Raw genomic sequence first — 14,378 nt, 5'->3', positions numbered from 1 at the left:
AAGAGCCCCTTTCTGTGTCTGCGAACAGTGGTGGTGGGTGGAGGGCGGATCCCATGGAGGATCATGGGATCCCAAGAGCAGGAGCATCTAAAGAGGAGCCAGCATTCCCCCATCATCAGCGGAATATTGATGTGTCAAAGGCAACCAGGGTGCCTCCAGCCTGGCTGTGGCTAGTTTAATAATGAGCATTTCCAGCCAGTGAGGGAAGAGAGGAAGACTGCTAGAGATCTACAAGGTTTTTCTCACTCTTAAACACAGGGAAGGGGCTCTGAATTTGCAGTCTGCAGTAATCCCAGCACTTTGGGAGGCCGAGGTAGGTGGATCACTTGAGGTCAGGAGTTCGAGACCAGCCTGGCCAACATGGTAAAACTACACCTCTACTAAATATACAAAAATTAGCTGGGTGTAGTGGCACCCACCTGTAATCCCAGCTACTCGGGAGGCTAAGACACAAGAATCGCTTGAACCCAAGAGGCAGAGGTTGCAGTGAGCTGAGATTACGCCAGTGCACTCCAGCTTGCCCAACAGAGTGAGACTCCATCTCAAAAATAAATGAATTTGCAGTCTGCATGTGATGGCTGGGATTGCAGCAGCTACCTTCGGGTTCCTGGGGCAAGGCTGGAGAGCGCAGCAAAAGCCTGGGCATGCCAGCCAGCACCCTAGCCTGTGAGGGCCTCCCCTCGGTACAGCCATGCTCCCTGCCACCTGCTTGTTTAGCAAGGTGTACAGTTTGCGGCCGCATGCTCTGTTAGAAAGCATTAAGTCCTGCCTCTGTAGTGCGACTGTCATATTTTGCCTTTCTTCACTACTCAAGTTCCACATCAACAGATAATCTCCCTGGACAGGATGTTCCTGCACTTGTTCCTGTGTCAATTCCTTCACAACATTTGAGTGTCCACATGTTGAACAGGGTTTGAGGCTTACAGTTTTGAAATGGACAAGTTGTCTTCAAAGAGTTTCTCTTGTAGTATGGGGGAAAGACAGGCATTAAACATCAATAAATAGGAATGTAAAATGGTGGCTGGGTGTGGTGGCTCACGGTTATTATCTCAGCACTTTGAGAGGCTGAGGTGGGAGGATTGCTTCAGCTCAGGAATTTGAGACCAGCCTGGGCAACATAGCAAGACCTCATCTCTACAAAAAGTACACGCATTTGTAGTCGCAGCTACTTGAGAGGCTTAAGCCGGACGCGGTGGCTCACGCCTGTAATCCCAGCACTTTAGGAGGCCGAGGCGGGTGGATCACGAGGTCAAGAGATCGAGACCATCCTGGGCAACATAGTGAAACCCCGTCTCTACTAAAAATACAAAAAATCAGCTGGGCATGGTTGCGCGTGCCTATAATCCCAGTGACTCAGGAGGCTGAGGCAGGAGAATTGCCTGAACCCAGGAGGCGGAGGTTGCGGTGAGCCGAAATCGCGCCATTGCACTCCAGCCTGGGCAACAAGAGTGAAACTCTGTCTCAAAAAAAAAAAAAAAACAGAGAGAGTCTGAGGCCGGAGGATCACTTGAGCCCAGGAGTTTGAGGCTGCAGCGAGCCATGATTGTGCCAGTGCACTCCAGCCTGGGTGACACAGTGATATCCTGTCTCAAAATAAGTAAAAATAAAATGGTGATCATTTCTGCAGCAGTTTAGAGAATTTTTTTTTTTTTTTTTTTTTATTTGAGGAGGAGTTACCCTTATGTCACCCAGGCTGGAGTGCAATGGTGCGATCTCGGCTCACCGCAACCTCCACCTCCTGGGTTCAGGCAATTCTCCTGCCTCAGCCTCCTGAGTAGCTGGGATTACAGGCACGCGCCACCATGCCCAGCTAATTTTTTGTATTTTTTTTAGTAGAGACGGGGTTTCACCATGTTGACCAGGACGGTCTCGAGCTCTTGACCTCGTGATCCACCCGCCTCGGCCTCCCAAAGTGCTGGGATTACAGGCTTGAGCCACCGCGCCCGGCCTATTAGAGAATTTTTTTTATGGTGGTGGTATGAAGAAGATGAATACTGTAATAAGAGCAGTATCTTTTGAATTTTTTAGACAGGAGCTGGGTGTGGTGGCTCACACCTGTAATCTCAGCTGCTTGGGAGGCTGAGGCCAGAAGGATCACTTGAGGATAGGAGTTTGAGATTGCAGTCGGCTATGATCATGCCACTGCACTCCAGCCTGGGCAACAGAGCAAGACCCCATCTCTAAATAAATAAATAAATATATATATATATATTTTAAGACAGAGTTTCGCTCTTGTTACCCAGGCCGGAGTGCAATGGTGCGATCTCGGCTCACCGCAACCTCCGCCTCCTGGGCTCAGGCAGTTCTCCTGCCTCAGCCTCCTGAGTAGCTGGGATTACAGGCACGTGCCAGCTAATTTTTTGTATTTTTAGTAGAGATAGGATTTCACCATGTTGACCAGGATGGTCTCGATCTCTTGACCTCATGATCCACCCGCCTCGGCCTCCCAAAGTGCTGGGATTACGGGCGTGAGCCACCGCGCCCGGCCCAATAAATAAATATTTTAAAAATAAAAATAAATGTTTTGGACAAAACCCCACAGAAATAATAAGTATTTTACATTATTATCTGGCATAGACTGTTAGGTACAGTTTATTGTTGAAATACAAAACAATATATATCCATACTGTATGTGATATAGTGCCATTTTCAGTAACTGCTATACACATAGCAACTCAGATGAAACTCAAGGAAATTATTCAGCGTAAAAGCCAATCTTGAAAACATAACACGTAGCATGATTCCATTTATGTAATATTGGTGAAATGTAATTATAGAGATGGGAAACAAAGGTTATCTGGGTTAGGTTAGGGATGGTAGGAGGATGGGTCACATGAGGGAGCCCTGTGGTGTTGAAAACCATCTGTGCAGCCTGACTGTGGTGGTTACACAGGGCTACACATGAAATTAAAATTGTGTAGACTTAGGTATGCAAAGGAGTGCAGATATCACGAAATTGAATATGATCTGTAGACTGTGCCAATGTCAAATTGCTGGGTCCTGACACTGTAGTATAGTGTATAAGGTGCTAACATTGGGGTAGGCTGGGGCAAGGGTGTATGCAAGACCTCCCTGGACGACCTCTTATGCAACCTCCTATGAATCTATAATTACTTCAAAATAAAAAGTTGAAAACAAAACTGTCGGCCATGACCTACTGAACTGATTTGACAACCTAATGGATGAAACCTACTGTTTTAAAAAGGACTGCTGTCGGCTGGGCGGGGTGGCTCACACCTGTAATCCCAGGATTTTGGGAGGCCAAGGCAGGCAGATCACGGGTTTAGGAGATCTACACCATCCTGGCTAACATGGTGAAACTCCGTCTCTACTGAAAATATAAAAAATTAGCCAGGTGTGGTGGCACGTACCTGCAGTCTCAGCTATTCAGGAGGCTGAAGCAGGAGAATCGCTTGAATCCAGGAGGCAGGGGTTGCAGTGAGCCAAGATTGTGCCATTGTACTCCAGCCTGGGTGACAGACTGAAACTGTGTCTCAAAAAAAAAAACCACTTGTGCTGCACACTTAACCTGGGCAGGGAGGTGGGGGAAGGCCTCAGTGTCTGAGCCCAGACCCGGATGAAGAGGCTCAACTCCTGTCAGGTGGAGAAAGGGACCCACAAAGCCTGAGGAACCTGATGCAGAGAAGGGGTGGGGTGGCTATACCCAGTGTGGACAGATCAGCGGGCTACTGCAGTAGAATGGGCAAAAAATGGCAATGACTTGGACCTCAGGCAGCAGAGGAGGTCATGAAAAGTGGTTCCATTCAGCATTTGGCTCAGGTGGGACCAAAGGACTTAGACTCCTTAGGCAACATCTTTATCTGGGACTGATAAAGAGTTTTTTTTTTAAACAGAAGTATTTTTAAAAAGTAGGGTGCGGTGGCCCACACCTGTAGTCCCAGCTACTTGAGAGGCTGAGGCAAGAGGATCACACAGGCTTTGGAAAGGACAGTCTTCAACAAGTGGTTGGTGCCTGGAAACTGGATTCCACAAGAGTGAAGCTGGAACCTTACCAAAAACCATATACAAAAGTTAACTCAATATTGACCTAAATTGTAAGAGCTTAAAATTAAATATAGGGAATAGCTTCACAACATTGGATTTGGTAGCAGTTTCTTGGATATGACACCAAAGTCATCAACATTAAAATAAAAAACAAAAGGGAAATTGGACTTCATAAAAATTAAAGGCACTAAATTTCACATAAAAAGACACTATTGGCCGGGTGTGGTGGCTCATGCCTGTTATCCCAGCACTTTGGGAAGCTCAGGTGGAAGGATCACTTGAGCCCAGGAGTTCAAGACCAGCCTGGGCAACATAGTAAAACCCTGTCTCCATTCCTTCTAGAAAGAAAATTTTTAAAAAGACATTATCAGGCAAGTCACTATGGATCATGTCTGTAATTCCAGCATTTCGGGAGGCTGACACAAGGGAATTGCTTGAGACCAGGAGTTCAAGACTAGCTTGGACAACATAGCAAGACCACATCTCTACAAGTTTTTTTTTTTTTTTTTTAAAGTAGCTGGGGCATGCTTGACTGTAGTCCTAGCTACTCAGCAGGCTGATGTAGGAGGATTGCTTAAGCCCAGGAGTTTGAGGTTACGGTGAGCTATGATTGCACAACTACACTCTAGCCTGGGTGACAGAGCAAGATCTTATCTCTTAAAAAAAAAAAAAAAGACACTTATTGACAGAATAAAAAGGCAATCCACAGAATGGGAGAAAATATTTGCAAATCATATATCTTATAAGGGATTAATGGAAGTATAGAGAACTCCTAAAACTCAATGAGAAAAAAAAATGTTGAAAATAGGCAAGGGGCCAGGCACGGTGGCTTAGGCCTGTAATCCCGGCACTTTGGGAGGCTGAGGTGGGCGGATCACCTGAGGTCAGGAGTTTGAGACTGGCCTGGCCAACATGGTGAAACCCTGTCTCTACTAAAAATATAAAAATTAGCCGGGTGTGGTGACAGGTACCTGTAATCCCAGCTACTTGGGAGGCTGAGGCAGGAGAATCACTTGAACCCAGAGGCAAAGGTTGCAGTGAGCCGAGACTGGACCATTGCATTCCAGTCTAGGCAACAAGAATGAAACTCCATCTTAAAATACACACACACGCGCACACACACACACACACACACACACACACACATATAAAATAAATAAAGGGCAAGGACTTGAATAGACATACAAATGGCCAAAAAGCACATAGAAAGATACATCACTGACCATTAGGGAAATGCAAGTCAAAACCACAATGAGATACCACCTCACACCAGTTAAGATGGCTACTATTTTTAAAAAAAGTGTGATAAGGATGTAGAAAAATTGGAACCTTGGCTGGGTGCGGTGGCTCACACCTGTAATCCCAGCACTTTGGGAGGTCAAGGCCGGTGGATCACCTGAGGTGAGGAGTTCTAGACCAGTCTGGCCAACATGGTGAAAACCCATCTTTACTAAAAATACAAAAAAGAGACTAGCTGGGCATGGTAGCACACACCTGTAGTCCCAGCTCCAGAGGCTGAGGCAGGAGAATTGCTGGAACCCAGGTGGTGGTGGTTGCAGTGAGCCAAGGTCATGCCAGTGCACTCCACCCTAGACAACAGAGCAAAACTCCAAAAGAAAAAAGAAAAATTGGAATCCCCGTGCACTGTTGGTGGGAATATATAACGGTACAGCTGCCATGGAAAGCTGTATGGCACGTCCTCAAAATATTAAAAATAGAATCATCATATGATCCCGCAGTATGTATCTGGATATATATGGTCCACTTCTGGGTACGTATCTAAAAGAAGAGTCTTGAAGAGATATTTGTATTCCTGTGTTCATAGCAGCATTATTCACAATAGTAAAACGCAGACGGTAACCCAAGTGTCCATCAACAGATGGGTAAGGAAAATGTGGCATACATACAGTGGAACGTTAATTCAGCCATAAAAAGGAAGGAAATTTGACACATGCTATAACATGGATGAACCTTGAGGAGATTATGCTCAGTGAAATAAGCAAATTACAAGAAGATAAACACTGATTCCACTTCTGTGAGGCACAAGAATAGTTAAAATCACAGAAAAGGTACAATGTTGGTTGCCAGGGGTTGGGGGAAGAGGGGAATAGGGAATGACGGCTTAATGGGTAGCGTTTGAATTTTGCAGTGAAGAGTTCTGGAGATGGATGGATGGTGGTCTGTGGTATGAATGTCCTTGATACCACTGAGCCATACAGTTAGAAAGGATGAAGATGGTAAATTTTATGTGTATTTTACCACAATTTTAAAAAAAGGGAAAAAAGTGAACCATGCAGTAGGAAAACAACCTCATTTCTTCCCTGGTTTGCCTGCACTAAGGTGGTTTAAAAAAAAAAAATTCTTGACCAGGCACAGTGGCTCACGCCTGTAATCCCAGCGCTTTGGGAGGCCAAGGCGGGTGGATCACCTGAGGTCAGGAGTTTGAGAGTAGCCTGGCCAACATGGTAAAATTCCATCTCTACTAAAATTATAAAAAAACTAGCCAGGCTTGATGGCTGGTGACTGTAATTCCAGCTACTTGGGAGGCTGAGGCAGGAGAATCACTTGAATCTGGGAGGCAGAGGTTGCAGTGAGCAGAGATCACACCACTGCATTTCAGCCTGGGCGACAGAGTAAGACTCCATCTCAGGAAAAAAAAAAAAAAAACAAACAAAAAAACAAAAAAAAAACCCCTTTCTGAGGCTATGATCCAACCCATTGGGGAAAATGGCTGTATTCATACACTGGGCCTCTACTGCAACGGGCTGAATTGTGTCCCCTACAGTTCCTATGTTGAGGTCCTATTCGTATGCCCTCCCACTCCCCCCACCCCATACCTCAGAACGTGACTGTATTTGGAGTAGCATCGTTAGAGATCGTTAAGTTATAAGGACATCATTAGGTGGGCCCTATTGCAGTATAACAGGTGTCTGTGCAAAAAATTAGCATGGACTGTGGGATGACCATGTGAAGAAAAAGGCAGCCATCTGCAAGCCAAGGGGAAAGGCTCAGAAAGCAAGCCTGCTGGTGCCTTGGTCTAAGGTGTTCTAGCCCCCAGAATTTTGAGAAAATACGTTTCTGTTGTTTAAACCACGCTTTTTATGGTACTTTGTAATGGCAGCATGAGCAGATTAATACATTCACCATTTCAGACTAAGCATTTGAGACAGAGTCTGCTGCCCCAGCCAGGCTTCATACCCTGCTGGGGGCCATGGCATCTTTGATAACTAGTATGTCCCTGTCTTGCCTCACTCTCTTCTGCCTCCTTACAACTCCAGCTGAAAACACAAAGGTGGCTCTTCCGTCTGTCCCACCAGGAAGGCCCTGCTTCTCTGCACACCTTTCTAGCTGGCAATGTCCTGCACATCCTTTCCCAACATTCCTGTTACTGTGACTCCTGTTGGTAGTATTTTCACTATACCTTTGGGATCTTCCTTTTTTTGAGACAGAGTCTCACTCTGTTGCCTGGGCTGGAGTACAATGGCGCAATCTCAGCTCACTGCAACCTCAGCCTCCGAGGTTCACGCAATTCTCCTGCCTCAGCCTCCGTGTAGCTGGGACTACAGGCACACACCACACCTGGCTAATTTTTTTGTATTTTTAGTTGAGACAGGGTTTCACTATCTTGCCTCCCATTTGAGAGCGGCAGTTGATGTCTTTGTCATCCTGTTCCCATTACCTGGTGAGGGATAGCATCTGTCACCCCAATCCATCTCAGGTGAATTACTTTTAATTCTGGCCGGGCTTGGTGGCTGATGCCTATAATCCACTGCTTTGGGAGGCCAAGGCAGGTGGATCACTCGAGGTCACTTGAGGTTAGGAGTTCAAGACCAGCCTGGCCAACATGGCAAAACCCTGTCTCTACTAAAAATACAAAAATTAGCCATATGTGGTGGTGCATGTCTGTTATCCCAGCTACTTGGGAGGCTGACGCAGGAAAACTGCTTGAACCAGAGAGGCAGAGTTTGCAGTGAGCTGAGATTGGAGTCACTGCACTCCAGCCTGGGCAACAGAGTAAGGTTCTGTCTCAAAAAAAAAAATAAATAAATAAAATAATTCTGACACAAGACGAAGGAGCATTTTGATTAAACCAGTATTTATTGACAGACAGCGTGCCTGATTCTGTGGAAAGCAGACATGAACCCTGGTCATTCCTACTCTCAGGGGCAGCACGTTAAGGATGGCTGCCTGCAAGTCTATCTCTTAAACTCCACTTGTGAGTACACCTTGGTGATGTCACTGTACCTGCCTTCAGGGGGCTGGTAGTTAGGGATTGGTGGTGTGTAATGTGGCCCTTCCCTCTCAAATGGGAACAGGTTGGAATCCCGCTTGATGGCCTCAGCATGGAGTTTCGGGGACTCGAGTCGTAGTTCCTCCAGAGCTTCCTGCTGGGCTTCTAGCATGGTCCTGATGGTGTCCCTCTCCATCTCATGCTCTTGCTGCTTGTACAAGGACCACTTCTTCAGAAGCAGAGCTCTCCGCTCAGTCTCCTCAAAGGAGAGCTCCACCTGAGGCCTCTGTCTGCAAAGAAGCTAAGGGTTACCAACCTCACTGGCATGGAAGTCTGTGACTGCAGCTGACACAAGTATCCCCATTGCCAGATACAGACTGGACTTAGGAAATAAAACAAGTTTGGAACAAATTAAGAAATGGAATGTTGAATGTGGCTGCAGCTGCAACTGATGCTGGGAACCAAGGTCATTTGCTTTCTGTCAGAAGAACAGATGGTCTGAGGAGACTATGGTAGCACTTCCTCTGCCCCAGGCAAATACTACCTTCGGTGATACGTGACTTTGACACCTGCCCCTTTATAGATGGTGTACACTGCCTACCAAAGGGCAGCATGAGCTGCTAACCCTGAACACAGTCCAATCCCAACAAATACCAACTAAAGGTATCTGCACGATAAAACAAGAGGCCAAGGGTTTTGTCAGGATGAGGCGGGAGCTTCAGACTCAAGGACCAAGGGATCAGAAACAGCCAAGACTCCTCAGGCATGATAGTGACATGAACTCCAGAGCAGTGCTTAAGCATCTGGCCTGGATGAGCAGCTGTTTTAAGTTTTTTCCCACCTAGAGCCATTTAAAATACCACCCAGGAATGCTTTCTCCTGCTCCCAAAAGGAGCAAGAGCTCATCAGGGCCTAGCCAGCTCAAGCCTACTGACCCATTACTATCACAGGTGTGAACTACAGACACAACTACCTGAAGCTGATAGAACTCCTTTGCCCTGAGGACTTCGTCCTTAGAGAAGGATCCTTACCTTGCTTTATCCAAGAACTTTATAGGGGTAATAAAATCTTCAATAGGAATTAGCTCTTGACTAGCCTTTTCCAGTTTTCGGATCCTCCTTTTCAAGCGGTCCTTTACTGCTTGGTCTTTTTTAGGATCTACCTTCTTCTTCTTTCGAATAGGTTCTGATCTAATAGATTAAAAACATTAAATATTTTCCTCTTCAGTCTCATGAACCTACTGAGAGACAAGATGGTAAGTACCCCATATCGAGCTCTCCACTGGGGGAGGGAGCTGTGTGTGACTGACTCAGTGTGGTGAGGAGGTAGGTACTCCACCCCAGAGTACTTGTGAGAACTGTGTGGGTGCCGTCAACTACAAGAAACAGTACAAAAGCAGCCAGGGGTGGTGGCTCACACCTGTAATCCCAACACTTTGGGAGGCCGAGGTGGGTGGATCATGAGGTCAGGAGTTCGAGACCAGCCTGGCCAACGTGGTGAAACCCTGTCCCTACTAAAAATACAAAAATTAGCCGGGTATGGTGGCACGCACCTGTAATGCCAGCTTCTCAGGAGGCTCTTGGGAGGCTGAGGCACGACAATCACTTGAACCTGGGAGGCGGAGGCTGCAGTGGGATGAGATCATACCACTACACTCCAGCTTACACAACAGAGTGAGACTCTGTCTCAAAAAAAAAAAAAGGACAAAAGCAACGTGGGGCATCAGGGGTATAAATTCAGGGGAAGGGTTCATCTTTAGTGCTGGGATTCAGGTGTCCCTTGGGATTACATTGAAAAGTGAAAATGCCAAACTGTTGGATTAGAAGCTCATTAGGATTAAAATTGATTTGTGTGCTGGGCCAGGTGGCTCAGGCCTGTAATCTCAGCACTTTGGGAGGCCAAAGTGGGGTATCACCTGAGGTCAGGAGTTTGAGACCAGCCTGGCCAACATAGTGAAACCCCATCTCTACTAAAAATACAAAAATTAGCCAGGTGTGGTGGTGGGCACCTGTAATCCTAGCTACTCGGGAGGCTGAGGCAGGAGAATTGCTTGAACCCAGGAGATGGAGATTGCAGTGATCTGAGATCACACCATCACACTACTACACTCCAGCTTGGATGACAGAGTTCTCCAGACTCTGTCTCAAAAAAAGAATAATCAAATCCTCTACCATCAAGACTGACTGAATTAGGAGATTCAGAAAGTCGAGATTGCCAGGTGGAAACACCTTTAATACTCGTACCTTCCCCACACTCTCCAGGGCCTCAGAATGGGCAGGAAAGAGGAAGACTCATGGAGAAACAGTAATTTAAGCTGTGCCCTTTAAAACACAAGAGGCCGGGCGCGGTGGCTCAGGCCTGTAATCCCAGCACTTTGGGAGGCCAAGGTGGGCGGATCAGGAGGTCAAGAGATGAGACCATCCTGGCCAACATGGTGAAATCCCGTCTCTACTAAAAAATACAAAAATTAGCTGGGCATGGTGCCGCGCGCGCCTGTAGTCCCAGCTACTCGGGAGGCTGAGGCAGGAAAATTGCTTGAACCCAGGAGGCGGAGACAGCAGTGAGCCGAGATTGCGCCAGTGCACTCCAGCCTGGCGCCTGGCGATACAGCAAGTCTGCCTCAAAATAAATAAATATATAACACACAAGAACCCCTTCAAGGAGATTACTTATTGAAACTGCCCAAATTTTAAAAATTACAAACAGCAATCTCTGGTATGGAAAAGGCTGAAAAGACAGAAAAGCATCGGCCTACATTTAACTGAGAAACTTTGTAGGATGTTAACTTTGCAGACCACACATCCAGCAGTCTTGCTTTGTGCTGTACACATCATCTGACACGTGTACCCCCAGAGATCAGGCCCGCGGTTGAATTTTACCTCATGGGAATAAGTTCCCAGAAGGACAACAATGAAGCTCGCTGGTGGGAGTCCCTAATCTGCGTCTGCCAAGTTCCCAGAAGCCTGAAAGATACAAGAGTGTGTATAAATATCTGATTCTCCAGGGCCGGCGCGGTGGCTCACGCCTGTAATCCCAACACTTTGGGAGGCTGAGGCAGGTAGGTGGATCACGAAGTCAGGGGCTCAAGACCAGCCTGGGCAACATGGTGAAACGCCATCTCCTAAAAATATAAACATCAGCCGGGCGTCGTGGCACGCGCCTGTAGTCCCAGCTACTCCGGAGGCTGAGGCAGGATAATTGCTTGAACCGGGGAGGCAGAGGTTGCAGTGAGCCGAGATCGTGCCACTGCACTCCAGCCTGGGCGGCAGAGCGAGACTCCGTTTCAAATAAATAAGACAAATAAATAAATATGACTCTCTCACTTCACAGGAAAAGAAGAAATTACAATGCCCCCGAACGCGGTGCACTTGTAACTAGGTGTGACAGCAAGGTCAACGTGGGAGAGTTTTCAAACGCTTTCTTTCACACCACTGAGACTTGGGCAGGACCCCTGCTCGCCAGGGTGCTCAGACTGTTACCCATAAGAGTCACGATCACATGGCTCATCCCTGAGACGTTCGTGCACTGGGAGGCGAGCAGGGAGGACAAGCAAGTCGCAGCCAACAGACGCGGAAACCCCGCATGCGCCCTGGGCACCGCTACCCGGCCGGCGTCCGCACTCACCCGCTCGTCGGGCGCAGAGCTAGCGAGACACCTCGCAGCACGGAGGTAGTCATGGCTACTCTTGTCGTTTCCGGGCCTGCGCCCCTCCACAGTCCGGCCCGCGGTGCCTCCCGCGGAGGTCCTCCCGCCCCGCGCTCCGGTGTTCCGGCTGCGGGGGCTGGGACGCGCCTGTCCCCGCCCCCGACGCAGCCCCGCCTCGGGCGACCGCGGCGCACACTCGGGCGCCTGGCGCTTCGCGCGGCTCGGAGTCCTCCCTTCCGTCCCCGCCCTGGGCTGCGAGCGCGCTTCTGCAGCGGGCACAGCCTCGCCAGCCAGCTCCTAAACGGTTGGTCGATCTGCGCCCTCGCGCGAGCCTCGGCCCTACAGTGCAGCCGGAGTGGCCAAGGGGGCGGTCCCTCTGCTCGTCGGAGTCTAAATGTTCAAGTCTGTGCAAACGCCCCTGATCTTACAATAATGCGCCCGCCCCAGCCTCCCCCACCAGGGTTGGCTCGTTCCCCGCATTCGGCGAGTCCGAAGCCCGGGTCGCATCCCAGCGCCGGCGTGGAGCCTGGCGCTCGTCAGATGCCCAATAGCGCGTGTTGATCGATGACGGAAGCTGGTTAATAAGTCAGACTCAAGACTGGCGAGGCAGAGGTGGTGACGGGCAGTCCACGCCAGTTGGGCCCCGCCTGTCTCTGCGGCCGGCCCAGGCTGCAACTCCAGGCCCCGCTTGCTGTCCGCTGTCCAGGCGAACCGCCCCTTCTTGGGCGCCCGCGCCCCGGCCCTACCCGAGGCCCCTGCCCGCCGAGGAGCCGGGGCGGCCCAGTCCGCGTGGGGAGCGGTTTCCCGCCGGGGCGATTTGGCAGGTGCGCGCCGTGACTTCCGGCGTTGCCCGGGAGCCGCCTGAGGAGGAGCGGCGCAGGGGATGCGGCTGTGGTGGCGGCGGCGGCGGCCGAGCGCTGGGGGCGGCTGTGGCGGCGGAGGGGGGCGCGGGCCGGCGATGGCGCGGCGGCCCTGAGGGCGCGGGGCGGGCGGCGGCCGGAGGGCGGGCGGCGCGGGAGGAAGCGGCGGCGGTGGCTCCATGGCCCGGGCGCGCTGAGGGACCCGGCTCTCGCCTCAGCCCGGCGGCGGCGGCGGCGGCCGAACAATGAAGCTCCTGAAGCCGACCTGGGTCAACCACAATGGTGAGTGCGCGCAGGGGTCGCGGGAAGCCGAGCCCGGAGTCGGGTCCGGGTCTGGAGTCGTGTCGGGGTGTGCGCAAGCCCTGCCTGCCTCTCCCCTGACGCCCGGTACTCGGTGCCCAAACCAAGCAGCCGCCGGGAGCGGACTTTGTCCTCCGCGCGGTGAGGCCGGTGAGCCCCAGCACGTGCTCCGGGTTGACCGCAGCGAAGGCCATCTTCGCCCCGGGCCCTGGTTCTGAGCCTTCCGCTGTCCACCTGTGGTCCTCGGAGGCGCCGCGGCCTGGCGCCCAGGAGCGGGCCTTGGTGCCGGCCAGTTCCTGCCACTGGTCTGCATCGTCCGGGAAGTGCTCAGATGGTCCTGACGGTGAAAGCGGGACGAAATCCCCCTTGTGGCCTTTCAGTGACAGGGCGAAGATCTGAAATCTGCAAGAGGGACTATTACTGCCCCTCTGGATCTGGTGACAGTGCCTCGAGTCGGGGAATTGTGGTCCCTGAATAGGAGGCCTTAGGAGGGACCACGCCGAGGGATCCACGGTTAAGGCCGAGCTGGGGCATCAGGTGGATAAGGCACAGGTGTGTCCTAAGAGAGGGGCTTCCTTAGCTCTGCGTCAGTGGCCTCAAAGCACACCCTTGGGGAACAGATTCATCCACCCTGTATCTTGACTCTGATACAGAGAAGCCAGTGGTAACCAGTTTCGTCATAGTTCTGCCTTGTTGGCAGAACTGCTGCAGGAGTTGGTGTTTGCTCCCCAGGGAGATGAAAAAAGCGCGCTCCCCCTCCTCCTCACCACTCTGCTGACAGCACTGTAGCACAGAAAGCAATCCAGGGAGGCTCCTCCAGCCCAGGGCCTGATTCTGGCCTGTCTCTGACTGCTGACAGGCAAAGGGTCACCCTGATGCTGTCTTGTTCCTCATTTCTACTTTGCAATGCGACTAGAGGGTGCTACTGTTTAAGAGCAAGAAGAATAGATACGTGAACATGCGGCTTTTTCGTTTTGAACTTGGTCCCTGGATGCTCTCTACTACCACAACTAAACTGAATTGATAATGTCTGTGTTCACCTCCTGCCACGTCTCTCCCCTTCCATCTTCTTATGTGTCATCTTTCCCATTTTTTCAGGGATTAGGTGAGGTCATGTGTTTCTTCGGAAACCATTCGTTCTGCGTTAACCCGGTAGATTTCCTGTATCACTGTCTCTGTGCTTCGCCTTGCGTGGAAGGGGTTAGGGGTACTTCCCATACACCCCCAGGGTAGGAACTGCCTCAGTCTCGTCTGTATACCCTGCTGCATTGAGCAACCTCTTCCACACGATGAGTATGTGAGAAATATTGGCTAAAATGGCTAAGAAAGCTGAGGTT

At 50.2% G+C, this 14,378-nt stretch overlaps 2 protein-coding genes across 6 annotated transcripts in view; one reads left to right on the top strand and one right to left on the bottom strand.

Annotated features, from left to right (window-relative positions):
- Positions 1-8,082: 8,082 nt before the first annotated feature.
- Positions 8,083-12,682, bottom strand: MRPL40 (mitochondrial ribosomal protein L40). The gene is made up of 4 exons (XM_032269762.1): positions 11,861-12,682; positions 11,116-11,199; positions 9,268-9,426; positions 8,083-8,526 (listed from the first exon to the last, which is right to left on the bottom strand). Exons 1-4 carry the CDS (start codon positions 11,911-11,913, stop codon positions 8,202-8,204), a joined length of 621 nt encoding a protein of 206 aa, XP_032125653.1. The 5' UTR covers positions 11,914-12,682; the 3' UTR covers positions 8,083-8,201.
- The window catches only part of LOC116543837 (protein HIRA), a 103,626-nt gene continuing 101,929 nt past the window's right edge, over positions 12,682-14,378 (top strand). For 2 of the 5 annotated variants that reach the window (XM_032269754.1, XM_032269757.1), the window contains exon 1: positions 12,732-13,023. In XM_032269754.1, coding sequence (XP_032125645.1) covers positions 12,987-13,023 — 37 coding nt within the window. In that variant the 5' untranslated portion in view covers positions 12,732-12,986. Of the gene's footprint in view, positions 12,706-12,726; positions 13,024-14,378 lie in introns of those variants that run through there. The other 3 variants (XM_032269756.1, XM_032269760.1, XM_032269755.1) reach the window with 3 other exon arrangements.

This window comes from Sapajus apella, unplaced genomic scaffold, assembly GCF_009761245.1.
Source record: "Sapajus apella isolate SASKATOON/1434 unplaced genomic scaffold, GSC_monkey_1.0 scaffold198, whole genome shotgun sequence".
Taxonomy (NCBI): domain Eukaryota; kingdom Metazoa; phylum Chordata; class Mammalia; order Primates; family Cebidae; genus Sapajus; species Sapajus apella.
Note: the sequence above shows the minus strand (reverse complement) of the source record. Positions and strands in the feature narration are given on the sequence as shown.

Bases quoted from the DNA above. Each gene is read 5' to 3' on its own strand.
- MRPL40 (XM_032269762.1), bottom strand. From the start codon at position 11,913: ATGACTACCTCCGTGCTGCGAGGTGTCTCGCTAGCTCTGCGCCCGACG. The intron at 11,200-11,860 runs GTGAGTGCGGAC...TGTATCTTTCAG, and splicing joins GCTCTGCGCCCGACGAGCGG to GCTTCTGGGAACTTGGCAGA. The intron at 8,527-9,267 runs GTAAGGATCCTT...GCTTCTTTGCAG, and splicing joins AAGTTCTTGGATAAAGCAAG to ACAGAGGCCTCAGGTGGAGC.